At 43.6% G+C, this 22,251-nt stretch overlaps 1 protein-coding gene across 12 annotated transcripts in view; it reads right to left on the bottom strand.

Annotated features, from left to right (window-relative positions):
• CASTOR2 (cytosolic arginine sensor for mTORC1 subunit 2) overlaps positions 1–22,251 on the bottom strand; it is a 195,766-nt gene that overhangs the window by 112,912 nt on the left and 60,603 nt on the right. For all 12 annotated transcript variants that reach the window (XM_073315842.1, XM_073315833.1, XM_073315837.1 and 9 more), the window contains exon 2: positions 1,996–2,066. In XM_073315842.1, the coding sequence (XP_073171943.1) occupies positions 1,996–2,066 (71 nt within the window). The remainder of the gene's footprint in view (positions 1–1,995; positions 2,067–22,251) is intronic.

Here is a 22,251-nt window from a genome sequence, read left to right as displayed (position 1 = left end):
TGATGTGGTGTATAAACCCCATATCAATCGAGCCGGGGTTAACGAGAGCCTGAGAGCTGCATTAGCTCTGCCTTGTTACACCTGCAGGGTGCCTCAGGCTCAGGGAGGAGTTCAAAGGAAGCAATCCAGTCAGTGCAGTTGGGAGTTGTCGTCCCAAGAGAGGTGGGTCCGGAGTTTTCTCTCTGTGGGAAGGGCCTGAGAGAAGCCAGGTGGAGGGAGAAGTTAATATGGACACAGGGCGCATCTACACAGCATTTTGGAGTGAACAGGAGTGTCATAAATATAAAGGGAAGGGTAAACACCTTTAAAATCCCTCCTGGCCTTTCACCTGTAAAGGGTTAAGAAGCTAGGCTAACCTCGCTGGCACCTGAGAAAAATGACCAATGAGGAGACAAGATACTTTCAAAGCTGGAGGGGGGGAGAAACAAAGGTTCTCGCTGTATGTTGCTTTTGCCGGGACCAGAGCAGGAATGCAGGTCAGAACTCTTGTAAAGGGCTAATAAGCAATCTAGTTAGATATGCGTTAGATTCTGTTTTGTTTAAATGGCTGATAAAATAAGTTGTGCTAAATGGAATGTATATTCCTGTTTTTGTGACTTTTTGTAACTTAAGGTTTTGCCTAGAGGGATTCTCTATGTTTTGAATATGATTACCTGTAAGGTATTTATCCTCCTGATTTTACAAGAGGTGATTCTTTTACTTTTTCTTCTATTAAAATTCTTCTTTTAAGAACCTGATTGCATTTTCATTGTTCTTAAGATCCAAGGGTTTGGGTCTGTGTTCACCTATGCAAATTGGTGAGGATTTTTATCAAGCCTTCCCCAGGAAAGGGTTTGGGAGGATTTGGGAGGGTAAAGACGTTTCCAAGCGGGCTCGTTCCCTGTTATATATTTGTTAGACGCTTGGTGGTGGCAGCAATAAAGTCCAAGGGCAAAAGGTAAAATAGTTTGTACCTTGGGGAAGTTTTAACCTAAGCTGGTAAAAATAAGCTTAGGGGTTTTTCATGCAGATCCCCACATCTGTACCCTAGAGTTCAGAGTGGGGAAGGAACCTTGACAGGGAGCAAGCCTCTCAGTCCAGGTTGACAGACTGAGGCTGGCAGGGCTCACACTAGTGCTCTCAAAATAGCTGTGTACGCAGTGATTTGACATAGCGGGTTGGGCTCTAAAGCCAAAAGGAGGGGAGTGGTCTTCAGAGCCCGAGTTCCAGTCTGAGCTGCAACTTCAGGGCGCTGTCTACAGAGTTGTTTTTACAGCACTAGTGCGAACCCTGCTAGCCTGACTCTGTGGATCCATGCTTGGGGGGCTCACCTCAAAACACTTTGTAGGGTTACCGTAAATGCTGGAGCCTGGGGTGAGCAGATTTGGCTTAGTTTGCATTTTCATTTGGCTTACTCCTGGGAGGAGCCCTATGAGACACTGCTCTAGAAGAAGAGTGAGATTGAAGAGGAGCCCAGGAAGGGTGGAAGACATTGTGCTGATTCCTGCTGTTTTGTCAGACATTATTTGTCTGGGACACAGATACCCGTGAAGGTATTGAACTCGAATGTGACCTGGCTGCAGAGCCAAGCCACCGCTGTAGCAGACAACAGAAGAACCGAGCAGGAGAGTGGGGCAGAGCTGATGAAATGCCATGTCACACCATGAGGGGGTGCTGCATTTCCAGAAGTCCACCACCGCTTTGTATGTGGTGGTTTTCTGGTTCACCCCCGCCCCTCAAAAAAGCTCTCTAATATGCCGGGTTTTTTTTTTTTAAGTTGGCAACTTGAACTACAAATTATTCACATTCCATACGTGAAATGTCTTTTATAGTGGAGCAGTGGAGACCAGCTGCTTAAATGATCAAAGCATCTTTCATAACTGTTTCTGGTATTTGCAAACAGAACCGTTGTACGAACATTTCGGTTGATGGGCTGATCAGGAGAATGACAAAACTGTGAACACACATCCCTCTGCCCCCAGCTTGGAGTAGAAAGCAGCAGGTGCTGCGACTTACCTAGAAACCCCTCTTCATCCACAATGATCGTATAGTCCTCTGGCGTTTCTGTGAGACTGAAGAACTTGCACCTGCACAGGGGAACAGGACAGCAGCTCTATTAGCCAATGGACTGAGTGGAGTTATTTATGTTTGTTTGCAATGATACCCACAAAACTGCCTGCTCTCTTTGTAAGGAGTCAGTGTGCCCAGTCTATAGGGCCAGGGGTTCTATTCCTTGATCTTCCACTTACCTGTCAAGTGAACCATCATCTATCTATCCAAGATATAGCAGCTAAAAAGATCTTCTTTGTCCATTGATCTGACTATGTAACTCCCCTCTTTAAACCCTTCCAATGGCTCCCCCTTGTCCATGGCATCGTGTTCAAAATTTCTTGTTCTAGCCTTCACGGTTCTACATCCTGAAATGGACCTTTGAACCCCTCCACTCTGCTCCCATCTCGAGCCCTTTTCCACATTGCCCCATGCAGAATGCCCTCCCAATCCCATCTGCCAAGCCACTTTCCTTTCCCACATTCCAGGACCTCCTGTCGACGTGCTCTTCATCTATGATTCTCAGCACAACTAAGTCAATAACAGCAGCATTAAATCAAATAAAAGGACACAAATCCAAGACATTTCCTCCTCTGAATCACCCAGTGCATTCTATCTTCTCTGTGCCTCTCTTTTGACGCTGCGAGCCATCTGGGGCACAGCCTCTCTATTTTGCGCAGCACCAAACACATTGTCATCCCTAGCATAGTATATTAAATAGACAGAACTTTAGGGTCTGCCATTCTGGACACGTAAATGAAAAACAATTCAGCGTGTGCAATGAGATCACTCTCTCTCTCACACACACACACACACACACACACCGGTCTCCAGACTCAAGGAGTTAATCCAGACATTATCTGATTGCTTCCCAGCAATGGCAGAAACACTTCATATTGCACTGCATTATTCAGATATGGGCCCACCTCCCACAGGAATCACAGTGTGGAGCAGCAGTACCATTCTCTCTCGCTGCACTGTCACTCATAAGGTCAGAAGGGACCATCGTGATCATCTAGTCTGACCTCCGGCACATTGCAAGCCACAGAACCTCACCCACCCACTCCTGAAATAGGCCCCTAACCTCTGGCTGAGTTACAACGTCCTCAAATCATGGGTTAAAGACTTCAAGTTACAGAGAATTCACCATTTACACTAGTTTAAACCTGCAAGTGACCTGTGCCCTATGCTGCAGAGGAAGGTGAAAAAACCCAAGGGTTTCTGCCAATCTGTCCCAGGGAAAAATTCCTTCTGACCCCAAATATAGGGGGAATTATTGGTCCGTATTTTAAATGGAAATAAAAAACATTTTTCAACCCGCTCTACGATATGAAAAACTGTCCCAGTATTTTCACAGACTTCGATATTGCCAGGTATGAATATTTGTGAACACACCCAGTAATAAAAAATACTGCATATTTTGAGTAATTTTAATTTCTCATGGAATATTCTGTACAGCCTTAACAAAAACTAGAGTGCTGGTTTTGCTAAGTTTCGCAAATACAGTGCCAGATTCTGATGTCAGTAACACTAGTGTATACCTCAAGTAACTCCTTTGCTTTCACTGTCCACTGAAATCAGTAGTTAATCCAGTTTTAGGATGGCATAAATAGAGATCAAAATCTAGACCAATGTTTTAGTTTGAAATGTCCCAAATTATATTTTTTCAAGTAAAAAGAAAAGGAGTACTTGTGGCACCTTAGAGACTAACCAATTTATTTGAGCATAAGCTTTCGTGAGCTACAGCTCACTTCATCGGATGCTTGGAGTAGAAAGCAGCAGGTGCTGCGACTGAAACCTGTCATTTTTTCAAGTAGATTTTACACATCATAATCTTAAGTAATTTAGGCATAATATACATATACTACATACAAAAAATAAAACATTGTTTAGGTTGCAAAGTTAAATACTCAAAAGCTAGGAAATGCTAGATTTAAGATTGACCATGTTCATTAAGTTTGGCCAAGTTATTTCTACCCCCCTTAGTCATCCAACATCTGCACTGGAAAAGGCGTGACCCTTTGGGAAAAAAAGTATGTGATCATGTAATTAATGACTGTGTTGTAGTACATAGGCAGAAGGTGACAGAGTTAAGGATGCACAAGCAACCTTAAATCTGGCATTTTCTAAATTCCACGTGCTTGACCTCTAGTCATTCAATAATGTTCTTTTAACATAGTTTTTAGTATGTAATTTCCTAGGGAAAAGGTACAAATTTTTTTCTTACGTAGAACCATATCGTGCTGCACCATCATAAGCAAAGATCTGAACCATGAATCTTCAGCACAGATTTCTACCACTTGAACTACAGAACTACATTAGCTGTCAGACAAAACACTCTTATCCCGGATAGGGATGTGTTGCTAAGTGGTCAGGGGGAGCTAGGCCCAACTACTCTCTCCCCACTTCCCTATGTGGTGCCCCCAGATGGAGGGATGGGTCACTGAAGGCATGTGCTGGTTTTGGTTTAGGGTAACCTGGCCCAGGTTTTCCCATGCAACAGCTGCTCTAGCAGTTCCTGGACATTTCCAGTGCAGCATCTGCAGCTGCTGCTTTGGATGGCGGCGGCAGCAGGTGTCCAGCCTTAGAATGTTCATGGTCAGTTATTATTCTGACAGGCTGCCAAAAAGTTTCCTAAGAAATGCAAGCAACTGAAAGGAAATGGTGATTTTCAAAAGTTTATTGCTCAGCAAAACTTGAAAGGAATTACGAGGGACAAAGAAAAGGCACTTCTCTAGCCCCACGGCTTTCCTCTGCCAAATTTCAAAGGTCTATCTACTGCAACAATGGAGGTGATAGAATGTTTAATAAAAAAGAGTAACGTTTTATAAATGGAAAGTGTTAGCCTAACTATAGGTGCTGTTAACGGCTTCCCCTATAATTAGTAATCCTGAACGTATAAGGCCTCGTGCTCTCCTTTGTATCACCCCAGACTAGATTTATTGCCCTAAGGGAAAGAGTTGTCCCACAACATTGGATATCTATGAATTATCATCTCACAAGGATTTTTTATCTTGCTTATAAAGGAAACTTTTGATTTCTGGCAAAGCAAATTTATTACCATCCATAAAACAAGTTACAATGCATTATGACACCACCTAGCAAAACCAGAAAGAGTATATGCACACTCAAAGTACTATATATAAGAACACATGCATCCATTTTGCAGGTCAAGACCGTTCTTGTTGGAGTCAGTTTACAACAACTTGGGTTTATAGTTTTTTTTTTTAAATTCATTCATACAGTACTTCACATCTAAAGCTTAAATAAATGTTCTGCTTATATTCACTGTATCAATTTGATATGGATAAAATGTGTGGAACACCTGACTGGAGATCAGTTTTCTGTTTATCGACAGGATGGAGGTAACATGGGCAGAGAACAAACTTCCCTCACCTTCCCCCCGGCCTCTGTGACTCACCATGATCTGGAGGAAAAGACCTGGGATGAGAAGATACTAATTCAGTTTCCATTTTCTATTTAGTCCTTCACAGAGATTGCCAACTGGTGTCAATTGCAATATGGCCATTTTCCTGACTGGTCTGACACCAAATCAAGAGAAGAATTTGGTGGCCACTGAAGTAAGGCCACAGGTGACTAAACGACAACATATCTGCACGTGTCTATTCAGATCAGACCAATTTTGCTTTGTTTTGGTTCCATCTCTATTAATGATATGCTCCCAGTGCTACCATGCCCTATATCTGTGATATCAATACTTGTCATTACTATTTGAGTCATTCCAGTCTCTTGGTGACTTCTTGGCAGAAGGCAATACAGGGTGATGAGACTCTGAGACAAAAGGAGAATGAGGTAGGGAGGGAGGGGGAAGAGGGAGGAAGGGAGGAAAAAGGAAAGAGCCATAAAAGCAAACAAGTAACGTTAAGTGAAAATAAAGTCTGTTCCAAGAAAAGTTCAAATTCCAAACTTTCTTAGGGATTCTCTACATGGTGCTTTAGCCTGCACCAGAGGGGTATAAATTTTAGCCATGCCAGCATGTCACATGCTAACTAGCTTGCATGGACCCTGCTGGCACATTCTAAAAGTTCTCTAGTGCACGTTAACATAGTCCTGTTACAAGCAGTACCACATTAACTAGGGAACTTTTAGTGAGTGTCCTCAGGGTCCACACAGGCCAGTTCTACATGTTAGTGCGGATTAAGATTTGCTGGTGCTTTGCTACCCCACAGGCCTCCTGGACATGTGCATGTTGAATACATAGAAGAGATAGTCGTAAGGCAGGAAAAGTTTCACACACAGTGGAAGTGCTTTCTGGGGGAGTTTTGCTCTTGAGTTCATAGAATATCAGGGTTGGAACGGACCTCAGGAGGTCATCTAGTCCAACCTCTTGCTCAAAGCAGGACCAATTCCCAATTTTAGCCCCACATCCCTAAATGGCCCCCTTTACTGTTAGTTTTTTAATTCAGAAATCCAAGTTGCCCAGATGTAACACACACGAGCGGGATCCAGGATTAGGACAGAGTTGACTTCCTCTCCAGACTAAGCCATATGGCATTTTATTAACAGATCAGCCTCTGCAAAGGAGGTTGAACTCACAGTCCTGGGTTTAGCAGGCCAGTGCTCAAACCACACCGCTATCCCTCCCCCCTAAGTTCTCTCTAATGCAAACACACAAATATTGTCTGCTCCACTAATCAATTGAACAGACACATGGCAGATGCCATTTTTTTGACATGTTTAAATAAAGTGATGATATTGAAAGAACAGGTCTAGCTGAAACCTGAACATTACCGGCCCTTACATCGTTCATCCTGTGGGTCACAATCTGACGTTTCCATATACCATATCCTAAACCCAACCCGCACCTCACAGCAAAGCCTCAAAGGGTCAGCAGCATACAGCAGTTACAATTAAAACATGTATCTTTTTTTACTCCTATTGAAGATATTACTAGTCTTGTGGTGTACAGTGCACATTCACGAAGCTCAAGCCTTGATACCTTCTCCGCCGGTACAAAGGGAAAAGGAAACTTTTGAATTGCAAACTCTGCCTGATAAATATTACACAGAGAAAACTTTTACCATCACAGTGGCAAAAGAAACCCAAAAGCTCTGCTTTAAATTAGATACTCTACAAATAGGATCTACATTAATTTTGAGTGTTATGTAAGCATTTTTACCCCTCAGAAGGCTCAGCTGACTGACTTTGCTTCATTTTGAGGCTCATCAGTGAAACAATGGACCCCTACACTGGATTCCACTCCTGCACAGTGACACATGCTGTGTTGTATATCATACATCCTCCACCCAATGTATACTGATAATCTTTCTTTCACCTTATACCAGTTCAGGAAGAACTGAAGAATAGCAGCATCCCTAAACATCACACTGAAGCCAACCAAGGAGAGGAAGTTACTCTTCATGGGCTGGAGTATCTCAGGCAATCAGTATCTCTAAGTGAGTGTGGAGAGAACACATTTAAGAGGGAATATTTTTAGTACACTAATAACCAAACCATATATAGATTCTTCTGGATTTTTGCCTTCTTCATGTTTCAGCACATTTCCACTTCAGCACTGTTTCTGGCTCTGACTGCCTGACAACAAATGTCTTTTTCCAGCAATACAGTAAACGTAGACCCATCTATTCTTAGGTTACATCACTGAATCTGTCCAACTTACTGTGTGTGGAAGCAGACGCAATACTGAAGCTTTAGGAAGGCGCACCTAGGGGCACAGCAGCATAATTTTGGTTCTCAAGCAGCACTTAGCCTTTGTGGGGGGAAAGAAAACCAAACCAAGCCTTCATGTTTATTGTCAGCCTTACTAACAGGTCTGTACCGGGAGCCTTCGTTTTGGGAGGTGTCCCCAAGATACTTGCTCTCCAGGCCTGCCCAGATCCAAAAGCGAGTAAGAAAGACTTGGCCAGTAGGATGAAACCTGGAATTAGAACACGACCAAAGTCCGCTGAATTCTATATGACATCAATGGTCTTTGGGTCAGGCCCGCCTAGGGGCACTGCTTTGGAAGCAGTGGGGCAGTCAAAAGATAAGTACAGAAGATGGCTGTAAGAGGAAGACATAAGTCCAGCCTTCTTGACTGGAAAGAAATGATGCTGCACATTTGTTGTCCGGGAAGAGCGAGATGGGGAGTAAAGCAGTTTGGTCTGTGGAAAACAGCATACATAGGATTAAGTGAGCGGCCAGCATCTCCACATATCAAAGACAGCAGACACGGGCGTGGCAGATCTGAATGGGAATGGAAGAGCAAGCAAGCAAGATCTGAGATGAACAATCAAGAAAGTGTTGTTTGTAGCAACTTCCAGTCTGTCTTCACGTATTCGCAACAGGGGATTTATAGGCATCTGTCTTTACATTATGATAAGACTACATCTTTTCCTGCAGGAAGAGAGTCTCATGCTAACCCTCTTGGCAATCACAAGCTTTTCACTGCTTTTAAAATAATGACAAGACGTGGATTCTAGCATGACATACTGTGAAACTTATTTAGAGCAGCAAAGAACACTTATGCTGTTAATACATTTTGACACATTTGTGTAACATGTTAAGTACTTTATACCATCTAATTACTATACTGTACAGTCAATGAAAATTGCAAAGAGCGAATTGATTAGCAGTCTCTAAATGCCATCTTTATTTGCTAGTCAAAACACTTAAGCTGCTTCGCTGGCGAGAGTAACAAAGAAAATGTGCAGCTCAACTAACTCCAGAGGCAAAAGAGGACCCTTCATGGAGGTATCAGTGGGAGCACACTCAGTTTGGGGCCTAAAGGTTGCAGGTTCACATCTCACCAGGTGTAGTTACTGATCCCCCAAACTCACGCTGCTGTGCGGTACCAGAAGGCTGCTACTCTGTTAAAAGGACCATCCATCAAAAGAAACACTGCATCAAATTCCCTTCTACAGTCCCCGTTGGCTGTCCAAGTGAAAATTAAAGATCTCATGGCACACCTAGGAAACGGTTGGAGAGGAGGGGCAGACTCTATGTTCTGGTTACAAGTCCCTCTCACATCCAAGGCTGTGGGAGGGCAGTTGCTGAACCTAAAACGGCTGCAACGTTTGCCGAGAGAGTCACTGCGATGACAGTAGCAAATTCATGACAAAAATTTCAACTTTTTTCCTAATGAATGGACAACACTACTACTAGTTATTTTCTGACATATCAAAGCAGGAATTTTCAAACAGGAATTAATTCAGGGAAGTTGCATAGTCTATTATGCAGGAGGCCAGGCTAGATGATCATAAGGGTCCCTTCTGACCTTAAAATCTAAGAATCTAGTAACAGATTCTCTTAAAGCACAGAAGTCAATGAGAACAACTGAGCTGGGACCGTCTCTTTGTACAGCACCTAGTGCAACGGGGTCCGCGACTAAGGCCCCTAGGCACTAGAGTAATACAAATAATAACAACTGATTGGAGGAATCAACACACAGCTCCAGTCATTCATGCCTGCAGATGGGGAAATATCTAAACCTTCACATAGGCTCCCACGTTACTGACAGCAGAGCAATAGGAATAGGACCTACATCACTGAGGCAGTGGAAACCTTAAGGGCAAATACAAAAAAAAAAAAAAAGTTTGTATTACAATGTACAAAGCCTCGAAAGAAAGATGGAAAAACAGAAAAGATATTGATCTCATTTGTGAAGAGACCCTGCTAACCTACCAAACATGCAAATGTTTTAAAATGTCAACCTGGCTTGGACCCTAGTTAGTGTCACTAGATTAATATCAACCCTGGTTCAAGTCTCCAAGAAAACAATCCCATCTGATATGGACCACGCAAGCCCAGCCAAATCAAAAGAAATACTTATGCAAATGAAAGATTAAAGGTAGCTTGAAATGATTATGACAGGTAACTCTGATAAAATTTCCTTTTTTTATTTTGTAGCCAGACATAGTCAACCTAGACTTCCCAAGTTGGATGAGCACAACCTACAATGGTGGAAGAGTTCAACACCTATCTTGCAACATAACTACCAAACAATCTTCTCTTGGTCTTAACAATATGCTTATTTAGTTTAAGGCATGACACTGGTGAAGTCCAAATTATGGTGTTTTTGCCTCTCAAAGCAGAAGATCTGTTGTGTTGCTATTTTCCATTTCTTTGCCCCTGATGTGAAGCCAACAACGTGATCTTTTTTTCACTCACCACACCAGATTTTTTTTTACACATATCCACTAAAAGCAATTAGCAGGGAGAGTCTGAACATGCCACTCTGGCTTTTACCGGCTTCCTCCATCTTCCCTTCTGCCAGAAAATCTACCTCTCCTAAAATCACTTGGAGGATGGGGCGGAATATTCTTGCTATATTTGAGAGGAGAAATTGGAAGCCAAATTGAAGTCAAGTGCTAGCAAATATCTAGGAAATGAATACATTAAGTGAAAAAATAAACGTTCAGCATGCTCTGAGGTGAAACACAATATAAAGCTCACCTATTAAAGGAAAGGCATTTGCTAATCCCTGGAGCATCATAATGCTGTATGTACAAAGAACTTTAATTACACACAAAGAAAGGATGAGTGGTCTAAGGGTCCACCAGCGCTGGCTTCCTTAATTTTAAAGAAATCCATTATGCACGATATGAGCAAAAAGAAGTCTCCCACCACCACATGCCTGCCTACAGGCAAAATACCTGAAGTACTTACCGTGAGACACTGCACGGAACTTACATGCATTGCATCCTTAGGTGTTAACTGCATTCATCTCGCATTTGTCCATAGAATGCTGAAGGAGTTAAATGTACACAATTTCCCATGTAGTAAATGAAAACAATGCATTAAGTGGTGGTGTCTGGTTAGGCATGGACATGCTGGAGGCAACACATCATCTTTATCCATGTCTTGTCATGCAATAGAATGTATTGATCTGAAAAGTTTTCCCTACTGTTCCCCCCCATCACATACACTATTTCACATAGGCTCTGCTATGTGGTTTCTGCTGGGAACACCACCACTTACCACCCAGACTAGATCTACTAGAGATGGGCCAGAATCAAAACTCTGCATCTGAACTTCATGGATCAGGCACTTCTCCATTGTTTCTTAGGACGAGTTGCTTGGCAGCCCTCTTCAACACTGTATGAGACAGACCACAGTAGTGCAGCCATGTCACTCCTCTGGTCTCATTTGCTATTCAGAGTCTGATTCTTAAGGGTAGTCTTCCAGTCAATAGGAGTCAAAGGTTCCCTCTACGGGTACAGAAGATACAGCTGGGTGAAATGTTGGCCTATCAAAGTTTATTTCTGAGAACAAAAATGTTTGTATTTTAAATTAAAATGTAGTTGAAACAAAATAAATTTTCATTTCAACTGACTCAAAATGAAGTAAAAATTTTGGGAAGGAAGGGAGGTTTCTCCCTTCCGAGCTTTGCCAGGGATGGGGTGGGAGGACAGAGGGTGAGGAAAAAGGAGAGAACAAAACCCCACTAAGGCAAAATCAGAAAAAAAAATTATTACATTTGAAACTTTTTTTTTTGTTGTTTTGAATTGAAATAACATTTTTCACTTAACCCAAAAATGTCTGGGAATGTTTTTCTATTTCTTTCAAAAATGCTCATGGAAGATACTTATTGTTTTTCAGCCAGCTCTAATTAGAAACACTCAGGACTTTGGAGGATCAACTAACCCGAGGGAGAAGCCTCAATGCTTAATCCCTCATTGTTCAGAAATTCATGTTCATCTCAGTTGTAACCTACAACAGGAAAACATTGCAGAGATCATGTGTTAGAATCTCATACAGAAGTGAGTTCTTCCACCAGTTGTAAAGCAAGAATTACCAAAACAACATATTGCATTTGGGTAAGAATTTGCTCAAGATGTAGGGAGGTCACAGAGTCTGTTTCTATCCTCATTTAGGACCATGAAAGCAGCACTCTTGAGTTCACAATGATTATATCAGGTTTCAGAGTAACAGCCGTGTTAGTCTGTATTCGCAAAAAGAAAAGGAGTACTTGTGGCACCTTAGAGACTAACCAATTTATTAGAGCATAAGCTTTCGTGAGCTACAGCTCACTTCCTCACATCTGAGGAAGTGAGCTGTAGCTCACAAAAGCTAATGCTCTAATAAATTGGTTAGTCTCTAAGGTGCCACAAGTACTCCTTTTCTTATTAATGATTATATCAGTGACTTTCATATAAATTCAATCAATGTCCAGGTTTTCCAAACCGCTAGTACCTGCTAAGCTTAACCTGGAATCAAGAAGTTATCTTGCTGGCTTACATGTCACCAACACCAATGATTCTGCAGCTGGACTGAGTTTAACAATTCTGTTGATGCTTTGAGAGCCATGAGAGAGCCCAGGGGCGCTGTCCCATGCATTTGGGAACCGCACTGCTAAGACAAGTGAAAACGGACACAAACTCACTTTGCCACTAACACAATACGCTGGGGGAGGGCAGATTTGTTGAGTAAGGTACACTTTCCTGACCACACTTTGAATGTACTAGTTTCATTAGGAGTAAACAACTTTAGAGTATAAATCTGAGCGGGGTTGCTTGGGATAGCAGAGGTTCCATCCAGTTGGTGGCAATGTTTATCCTGTGGGGGCCCCCCACAAAGCTCAATTCTGGGACCCCCTAACTGTGCGGAGAACACCATTTTGATCTACAATATTGAGTCCTCCATGCGGCGTGACCTCGCATGTACAGCGGATGTGAGGTCATGCCACATGGAGGACGTCATTTTGTAGCGCAAGGGTAAGGCATGTTCCAGCTCCACTACACCATGTCACCATATCAGGGGGCCCCCCTTGCAGGCTTGGGGCTCCCTTCGACAGCACAGGTTGCAGGTGCTCAGTGCTTCCAAGTCTATGTCCTAGGTTGCTGTTAATACAACCAACCGCCTTCTTTAGTGTGTGTTTAAAAGCAGATTGCTGAATGCTCCAAAGGCAGGGAACACAAAATGGAAGAGAATTACAAAGCCATTCATCTTCCACTGGCCCCACAAGCTTCAAGAGCTACTACATGCTGAAAGACATTAGTGTCTTTTGTGGTGGTTCTGCAGTAATTTTAGACTCACTTCATCAAGCCGATGAGTGAGCAAAAAACTAAATGAACCATACAGCTAAGGCCACTAGACTATATGGGGAGTACGTGATTGAATGTTTGAAGGCAAACAGGGAATCCTGAGGGTAAATAATAAACTCTCCCTTCTACTCCAACAGCTTGATTTCTTATTTTGGTCACAATACACATTTGGCACCTCTGAGTTTTGTGGGGGGAATAATTGTTAGTTGAGCTCCCAACTGCCAAGAAATCAAAGTCTGTGGAGAGCTCTGATTAAAGGAGAAAGCGTACAAGCCTCTCTCACACCTCTGGATTTCTTGGTTCAATCAGCGCACAATACAAAACCACAGCACACAAGCAGATATGATTGGCAGCTGCTGCAGAGGGGAAGCCTAGCTCGGGAAAATTAAGGACAGCTTTAGGTCTTGATTGAGGTGAATTAGCAAAGTAGGCAGGGGAAGCTTACATAGTTAACTTGCTAGTTAAAGCTAGGCAATATGGGATAAGACTCTTGCCTTCAAGAACACTGGAACATGTGCCTCTCTCTCTATGCATTTTCCCTTAAAAATCAGTTCATCTGTTTTCAGTCAATGTTGCCCAAGTAATTTCCCTCAACACACAGACTGGGGAAGAAAAAAGACAAGAAAAAGAAATCAGTAAAGGCACCTCTCACATCTGCCCCAGCCTTAGCTCACATTCCTTAGCATCCTGATGGTAACACAGAGATCCATTCATGGCCCCCTCAGCTCCACAACCAACTCCCTCTCAATGCCAACATACAACTATCCACAACCAACACATTGTTTTCTCAGGATCTCCTACAAACACACAACCTTATCTCCAGGAACAGGGTATGTTACAGAGACACACCTTTCACTTGGAAAGGATACAATGCACTATTCTACCTAACATCACGGTCAGAGTCGGCGGAGTGCGATTTTTGAGGAATTAGAGATGTAGGCTGTAGAGGGAAGAAAGGAGACACTGAAGAGGAGTTTGTTGCGGAGATCAGAAGTTTCCCCATTTCTCTCACTGCCCAGTCTGTGACAGTTGCTATTAAGAGCTGTGAGGTGGCAGAGAGAGGCAAAGTTACCTGATCACTGGAACAGGTAGCTCTACTACGGAGAAGGCACATTGTCTATCTGGCACGACTCCTAAGACTCCCACTGAAATGTTGTATCATTTCAGCATTTCTGTACGGTCTGTTCTGATGGAAGCATTTTTGCCATTCTGGTCCTATTGAGCAGATGCTAGACTGTTACCATTGTATCGCTCTGCATTAAGACAACCTTCAAAAGGAAGAAAAGAAAAGCTTAAAGCTGTCTAGCCTCAGTTAAGTATTTAGCAAACATGCCATCCAAAGCCACCAGAGTTGACACAGGCACATTTGGCTGAAGCAGTCCCAGCAACTGGCCCAGATATGGAATATGGGATTATGTCCTGGGAGCCCTGCAATTTGTGCAGGCGCTGTTCTACACACACAGTTCATCTTGTGCTTTGTAACAAACCCTACATATGAAAGAGAGTTCTCCCAATATCGGGAAACTTCTGGAGCTTTTCCTTCTCTGCCAAACAAAGGACATGTGGCTGTGTAGAATGAACTGGTCTTAAAATTAGAGTTTGTTCAGGGCCCTGCATATAATGCATAACAATGCTAACCATGGTAGACCCAAGAAGCCAACTTGGAGTCTTAAGAACACTCTCCGTATCTCTTTGTATTTTGCCAACTGCTAAGCACAAATCAGGAACACTATTGTTGAGCTGCCTCCAGAAGAAAACTCCCCTGGCTTATCTACATTGCATTTGCTACTTAGGCAGCTTTGCTTCACTTTCACACTTCTGAAGCTAAGGCAAAAAATGAAGTGAATTGAAAGCCAAGCAGTTTAGCAAACCCCGTCATCATCAATTCACCTGTCTCTCCGGGTCAATGGGAAGCATAAGGGAAACCTCGACAGATTTGTGTTTGCCAAAGTTACAGGCTCTGAGGGAACGGAACGTGCTTATACTAATTTCAGCTTTTGGACAACACTGGGCTATAGAGCTATATATTCAGTGAAGGCTGAGCAGAGCACAAAAGGCAGGTTTTTATTCTGAGCTTTCCAACAGTTGGTGGAATTATCCACTGTTGCCACATTAGATAGACTTGGATGAGGTGTTACAGTAACTCAATTTACAAAGGTTTCAGAGTAGCAGCCGTGTTAGTCTGTATCCGCAAAAAGAAAAGGAGTACTTGTGGCACCTTAGAGACTAACCAATTTATTTGAGCCCTAGCTGTAGCTCACGAAAGCTCATGCTCAAATAAATTGGTTAGTCTCTAAGGTGCCACAAGTCCTCCTTTTCTTTTTTCAATTTACAAAATGCACCTTCAGAGAGAGAGAGAGCATGAGAGAGAGCATGAGAGAGCAAGAGCGCAATACTAACATAAACTTAAACCAATATAAAAATTAAGTTTGAAGCACACACAGCAAATATATCAGATTTTGTGAAAGAACAATCCGAGGTATTTTTAAATGTGGTTTCATGAGCCATTTCACAGGCAGCCCTGAAAGGCTGTCTGATCGCTGAACACAACACTTGTGTTACAGTTTGCTCCGATTCCCCATCACAAAACACTTCCCTAACAAAACAAAACACAACAAATCTGAAACGACCTTTCGCCACCATAAATGAGTAAAGGGCACAAGCAACTGGTGACTTCTTTTACAGAATTGTGCCTTTAACATGAGCCCCAGAAACAATACTACTAGCATGTTTCTGAATTATACGAAATGTGAGTTACGCTCCTCCTATCGTTCTATCTTAACCTTTTGCTCAAGAGCACCCTCCACACCTTATGTAAGCTGCTGCCATAGTTGCTACCGGTCAGTTTTTTGCAGAGCTGGTTAAGAAATGTCAACAAGTTTTGTAATCCAGCGCGACACTACTGGGACATTACAGCTGTGTATTCACCTTAAAATGAAATACCTGGCACTGCACACTGCCACACCAAAACCCAATCAGAGCAACTAACTGCTCAGTTTCTAAGTCAGAAGATCCACACTACAATTCAAAATACTGGACCTACAGCTTTCCCTATAGCAGCAGACATGTCTCACCCACTGCGAACATCCATTCTGTCCCACTGACGTTACAACATTGGTAGCCTGAAGGCAGACAGGCCATGGATGTATTAACCACCATATCAGCTAGACTTGCTCCAAGCACACATACTATATACCTTCATTTATCTACTTCTCTACCTATACCTGTACACGTACACACCTAGAGACTTTTCAAGAAACAAGCAATCAGGGAAGGGGGGAGACTTTCAATAAAAACTAAACAGTATTGCACATTAAATGCCCTCTCCGCCTGCTGATGCAAATGGTAAATATGGACTCTAGGACCGGACACCTAAGTCCCTTAGGTCCCTCTTAAAGCCACAGCCCTAGACCCTCATTTGTCCAATACCCGCACTCTGGGCTGAACTCCCCCAACTGACATGACTGCCACAGGCTCAGTGCTGAACTCCCACTCACTTCTATGCCCATGAGGTCACATGCACCTTGCAGAGTCAGTTCCAAAAGACTGTGTGCTTGGGAGAAGCGTTTTTAGGAATAATATGACGAAGTCCACTACTCCATACATGAATTGTAAACAAGCCGTTGCTGACAAGCCCGCCCTAGTCAATCCGTATGCCACTAATTATAATTGCTGCCTTATTCCACTATCCTTCTGCCATAAAATAAAGATGCATTATATAGTTACTCATAAATCATCAGCATCCTTTGTGTATTTGGGGGCTTCACAGGGAAAAGGCTTGTGTCTGTGCACATTACAGCTGGAAGGTAAACAGACAAAAAGCCAACAACCAAATTAAAGAGACAGAATGGAAAAGAATACGCCCAAACCAGAAGAAATGCCTTGGAATCTATGTTTCCCAAAACGTTTATATTCAATGAAGCAACAGAAGCTAGGTTCTAAATCCTGTGCGTGAGACTAGAATGATGAAATTGCATCTTGTCTGATCTCACTACGGAAAAGATGTAGGGGGTCAGCAACCAGGAAGTGATAGCCTCATCCTATCCTTCTTCCTAGACTGCTAGGGATCCCAGTACTGTAGGACAGATGAGCCAAGCAGCTGACAGCTATCTGCCCCAAAGAGAATCCAGTCTAAGAAGCTGATCCTGCTCCCATTTAAACCAACTGAAAAATTCCCACTGATTTTCTGAGCAGAGTGTAACTATTGATAGCCCAGGAGTGTGTGCGTGGCGGGTGTGGGGGTGGGCAGAAGGGGATGTATTTTGAATCCACTCCCTGCAAATAAAATAAATAAAAAATTTTAAAAAATAAATAAATATAAACCTTGGCAGAAATCTGGGGGGGCACGTGACCTCACGTGCCTCCTCTCCCCTGCCTCACCTGTGTCTCTGGGTGCAGGGTGGACCTCATAATGGCATAAAAAGTGATGTTACTATCCCCAGTTCTCTGAAAGGCCCAACTCCCAACAATGGCTGGTCACAGAAATGTTCAGAAGAGGAAGGATATTTAGATAAAACACCATCTATTTTTCTATTTTCTATCCTAAGTGTCAAGCTACATGTGGCTAATAAGAACAGAGGCTATGAAGGAGTCAACACACACAAATGAGATGCTCTTTTTTTAATAAGCAAAATTCTTTTGCCTGCAGTCTGACTGCATTTTTACTAGTGAGTTCCTGTCAAAACTCCATTCAAGTCACTGGAGTTACACCAGTGATGAATTTGGTCCACTGACTTTAATGGAGCGACTTAGTACTGGGCTCCATCCCAGGGGTGTTTTGAAGATTAAACAAAACAAAACAAAAAGGTGAAGCGTTCAGATGCTATGGTTATGGAGGCTATATAAAGTTCCTAAGATAGAAAGTCTACACAATCCACTCAGTGTCTTTTATTGTTGCTATTTCTAATTTTGGAACCAAAAAGTCTGACTCCAAAACAGCTGGATGTTTCAGTCTGAGAAGTTGCAAAAATCATCAAAATTATTTGCAAAGCAAAGCTACCTTGTAATGTGCAGCAAAATACTGTTTGCTGTTAATATTCTTCCCTGTGGATAACTGTAAAATCATGCATCACTTTTTATCCCAAGATTCTCATTTGTTCCTTCTGGTTGGATTTTCCCCCTAATGCCTCTTTAAATACATTGTTTACATTTGTATTGCCGCTAATGACTGGGAAGTGCCCATAAAGTCATTTTTTCAAATCTCTGCAGAGGAACAACAAATGGTTATATGAAAATGTCAATTTATCCTTGCTCTGCAAAGAGGATTGTAATGAAATCTCCAAAGGTGCAATAAATAGGGAAATATTAATGGCAAGGAAACAGTCTGCATCTGCATTGGGAGACAATTAATTTCTTACCAAAGTTAATAGACTCATACAATTGATGCAGACACATCTTTCCCCGCCCTTACACTGACATTTTAAAAAGCCCATCAACTCAGATACAACATGTCCACACAAAAGATGCAGTGGGAATTCCTTTCCATTGCAATACTCCCCTCCATTTCTCTATAGGGAAGATCATATTTTAACAGCTTCCTCTCCCTTACGCAGATAATGAGCACGCCTTCAGGATAAAAGCCACAGGAGTGTAAACTTAGTGCAAGACAAGAGGTGGTGGAGTGAGATATGGGATTTATCCAAACCACATAAATATCCTCAACAAATTAGAAAAGGGATGAGAAATACATTACAGACATGGCTGTGGGATTTAAGGTTTACAGCACAAAAGACAATTTAATATCTAACGAAGTCACAAACAAACTTAGTATTTATTGACGAGAGCCAGTAGGATTATCTTGTACAGACAATGCAACGCAGAAACAAGTAAACAACATTTCCTCTCCTCTCCCCCACCCAATAAGGTAATACACATCAGTATTAGAGTGTTCTGTTCTTCCTCTTCTGGTATTCCTTTAATACCTTCTGCTGGAAAACACTGACTTTGGAATCCTACCAGCAATAAAATGCAATTGAGTATTCATAAGTACTGTGCTCCTGCACATTAGGAATGACGTTAGTAGAGGAAGCCAAACACTCTAGGTACGTAGTTGATATTATTGTGCTCAACCAAAAACCAAGGGCTCGATGTGTGGGCAACACTGAAAACAATGGCAGTTCATAGCATATGCTTTTTGTTTCTAGAATGGGAGAAACTAAAGCTTGCCCATTTGGGTGCAAGAAGCTCTCAATATTGGTCAGAGATGTAAAGCTATGCAGGAGACATGGCAAAATGACTGTGATTAGAATGGCTACCGATGAGTGCCTTTACTACTTCCAAGGGAATTCTACGCCACTGCGCATGTGCGGAATTTATGTTCCCTGCAGATTTCTTTGCTTCCTCCACAGAAAAATGACTTTCTGACGGGGAAGCAAAGAGCTGTCATGTGACCCTCTCCAGCAGTATGTTTTGGGTGCCCAGGGCAGCCAGCAGAGAGGTAAATCACTATGAGGCAGGGGACGGGACTGGGAAAGACCCAGCTAGTGGCTCCTACCCTGTGCCAGGCTCAGCTGCTAGACTGGGGAGGATGGGATTTCCTCTTCCCCTGCACAGCACTGGGGCTATGTCAGATCCACCCCCAGATTTCTCCCCTGGCTGTAGGAAGCTCTGCAACCCCCTGCCACACACACATGCTTCCTGCACCCATCACTCCTCAGCTACAGGGGGAGGGATCGCTGTACAGGTAGCTGCTCCCCCATCTACCCAGCCCCCAGGGAGCCAGACCTCCTCATACCCAGACCCTCCCGCCAAGCCTCTCTCCCCCTGCACCCAGAATCCCCCCAACAAGCCCCACTGCACTTGGACCACCCAACCAACCACCCACACCCAGATCCCCAAACTATCGAGCCCCAACCAGCTGCACCTGGAGCCCCACCCCCCTAGCATCTGGACCCCCCTCTGACCTTCCCACACCCAGACCCTGCTGCCGAGCTCTATCCCCTCCCAACACCCAGACCCACCCTACTGAGCCCCAACCACCTTCACCTGGAAAACCAAGAAGCCTCTGTGCATCCAGATCTCCCCCCAACCCCTGGATTCCCCACTGAGCTACCTGCACCCAGAATGCCCCCACACAGAACCCTCTGAACCCACACCTGGATCCCCCCATACTAAGCCCCTCCACACTTGGATCCTGCTTTGCTGAGACTGCCTGCCCACACCTGGCATGGAGGGGCAGGGCCTGGGGGTTTCTGGGGCGGGCCAGTCCTTGCGCTGTCAGAGTTGAGTGCAGCCTCACCTCTGAGTCCATGTCCTGTGGGGACGGGAGGAGGGAGATTGCTGCACAGTGATCTCCCACCTCTCTGCAGTCAGTGGCCTGTGCTCCCCAATGACATTCTGGAGCCTCCACATTTATTTGACAAATAAAATTGGCAGAATTTTAAAATACTGTGTGCAGAATTTTTAATTTTTGGACACAGAATACCCTCAGTAGGGGTAGAAAAAGGCATACTCCATCAGCATGGAACAATAAACACATTTTCAGTTGTCACCATTTTCAAAAGGGTTCCAATTTGCCAACTACTTCAATATCCTGAGTTATAATCCTGTCCACAGGGAATACTGCCTGAGATTCTACATGTCTGACATGACTTTAGTGTCCATTAACAGGTGAGTGTAAATGTGATACCTGTTAAGTCTTCCCTCTGCTCTGAGACAAAAGTTAAGTTCTTGGTTGGCATCATGATAGATGGAATCACAATCCTTCTTAAACCGGAGATGTTTAATAAAGACACCACCACAACTAAAGACATAAACAGGCTTCTACACAGCTTGAGTGCCAGCTTTGTGTCTCGTGTTTGTTTGTCCTTCTGGAACATCTAATGGCTGGACAGTACACTATAAGTGAACATCTCAAAACAATGGAGTGTATGTGTAGGAGGTGGGGGATGAATTGGGGAGGCACCTACAGAAAAAGCCCTCCTGTTGGTGATTGCACATACCCGCCTCTCTCTGATTTGCCATCATTGTGGCAACCAAGAAACTGAGTACACAGGAAAGCAATATTAGGAAATTAGTTATTTGTAGCGGACTTCTAGTGCAATTTGGTGAAAAGGAGGAGCCAGCATCATGTGGCACTCTGCAGCAAGAGCTCCACAGAACCTGTGTCCTAAACGCTGAAGGGCCTTCCCACGACATGGTTCCGAACAGGCAGGCTGAGAAGAGCAGAGCAGGGGCACGCACACAGCAGTGTTTTCAAACCTGCCTGCTCACCCCTTCAGATCAAGAGTCTTATAAACATCAGCAGTGGGACAAAATAAAATGGTAAAACACACACACGTGTGCATATTCATGAAAGTGCTAGGTCATATTATTTAAAGAGTGCTCTACCAAAAACTGAACTCTTGAAATAAGTCCCTTCAAGCAGGGAAGGAGCAGACCTGTGTAGAAGGGCGTGGAATTCTTCAAGACCCCAGGGTGTGCCTGGAGCCAAAAACATCCACCAAAAATCAGTTATTTATCAGTAGTGAGTGGACTAGGATTTGGGGAGGGGAGGGATAGCTCAGTGGTTTGAGCATTGGCCTGCTAAACCCAGGGTTGTGAGTTCAATCCTTGAAGGGGCCATTTAGGGATCTGGGGCAAAAATTGGGGATTGGTCCTGCTTTGAGCAAGGGGTTGGACTAGATGACCTCCTGAGGTCCCTTCCAACCCTGATATTCTATGATTCTATGATTAAAGTCTGTAGTTTCTGAATATTGACAATTGAATCTGATAGCCAGCTCAACATCCAAAAGAAAATCCAGAGCTCTATTGAAGGCAAATGATTCACAAGGAGCGAGTCACTGCCTGAGAGAAATCGGACACGGCATAGGTGCAGGAACTACGGGTGCGGAGGGTGCTGCAGCACCACTGGGCTCCTAGCTGCCGACGCCGCGCCCCCGGGGTCCTGGCCTCAGCTGAGGGGGGAGGGGTGGACAGGGGTAAGGGGGCTGGCTTTCAGCACCCCTACTATTAAAAATGTTCCAGTGCCACTGGGACATGGTTAGTTTTCCACAAACTCATAGTCCATTCCATTTGCTGTTCTGTCTTGAAAAGAATGTTACAGCAATTCCAGAATGCTCGGCCTCCCTGGCTTCCTGTTTCAGGTCTCTGCAGGGCCAGCAGATGAGCTCCAGTTTCAAGCGGAGCACAAAAGCAGCACATAACCTGTATTTAATTAACCTCAAAAGTGCCGAGCCGGTATTCTAGACCAGTGTTTCTCAACCTGGCTTGCTGCTTT

This window comes from Lepidochelys kempii, chromosome 17 (genome assembly GCF_965140265.1).
Source record: "Lepidochelys kempii isolate rLepKem1 chromosome 17, rLepKem1.hap2, whole genome shotgun sequence".
Lineage (NCBI taxonomy): Eukaryota > Metazoa > Chordata > Testudines > Cheloniidae > Lepidochelys > Lepidochelys kempii.
Note: the sequence above shows the minus strand (reverse complement) of the source record. Positions and strands in the feature narration are given on the sequence as shown.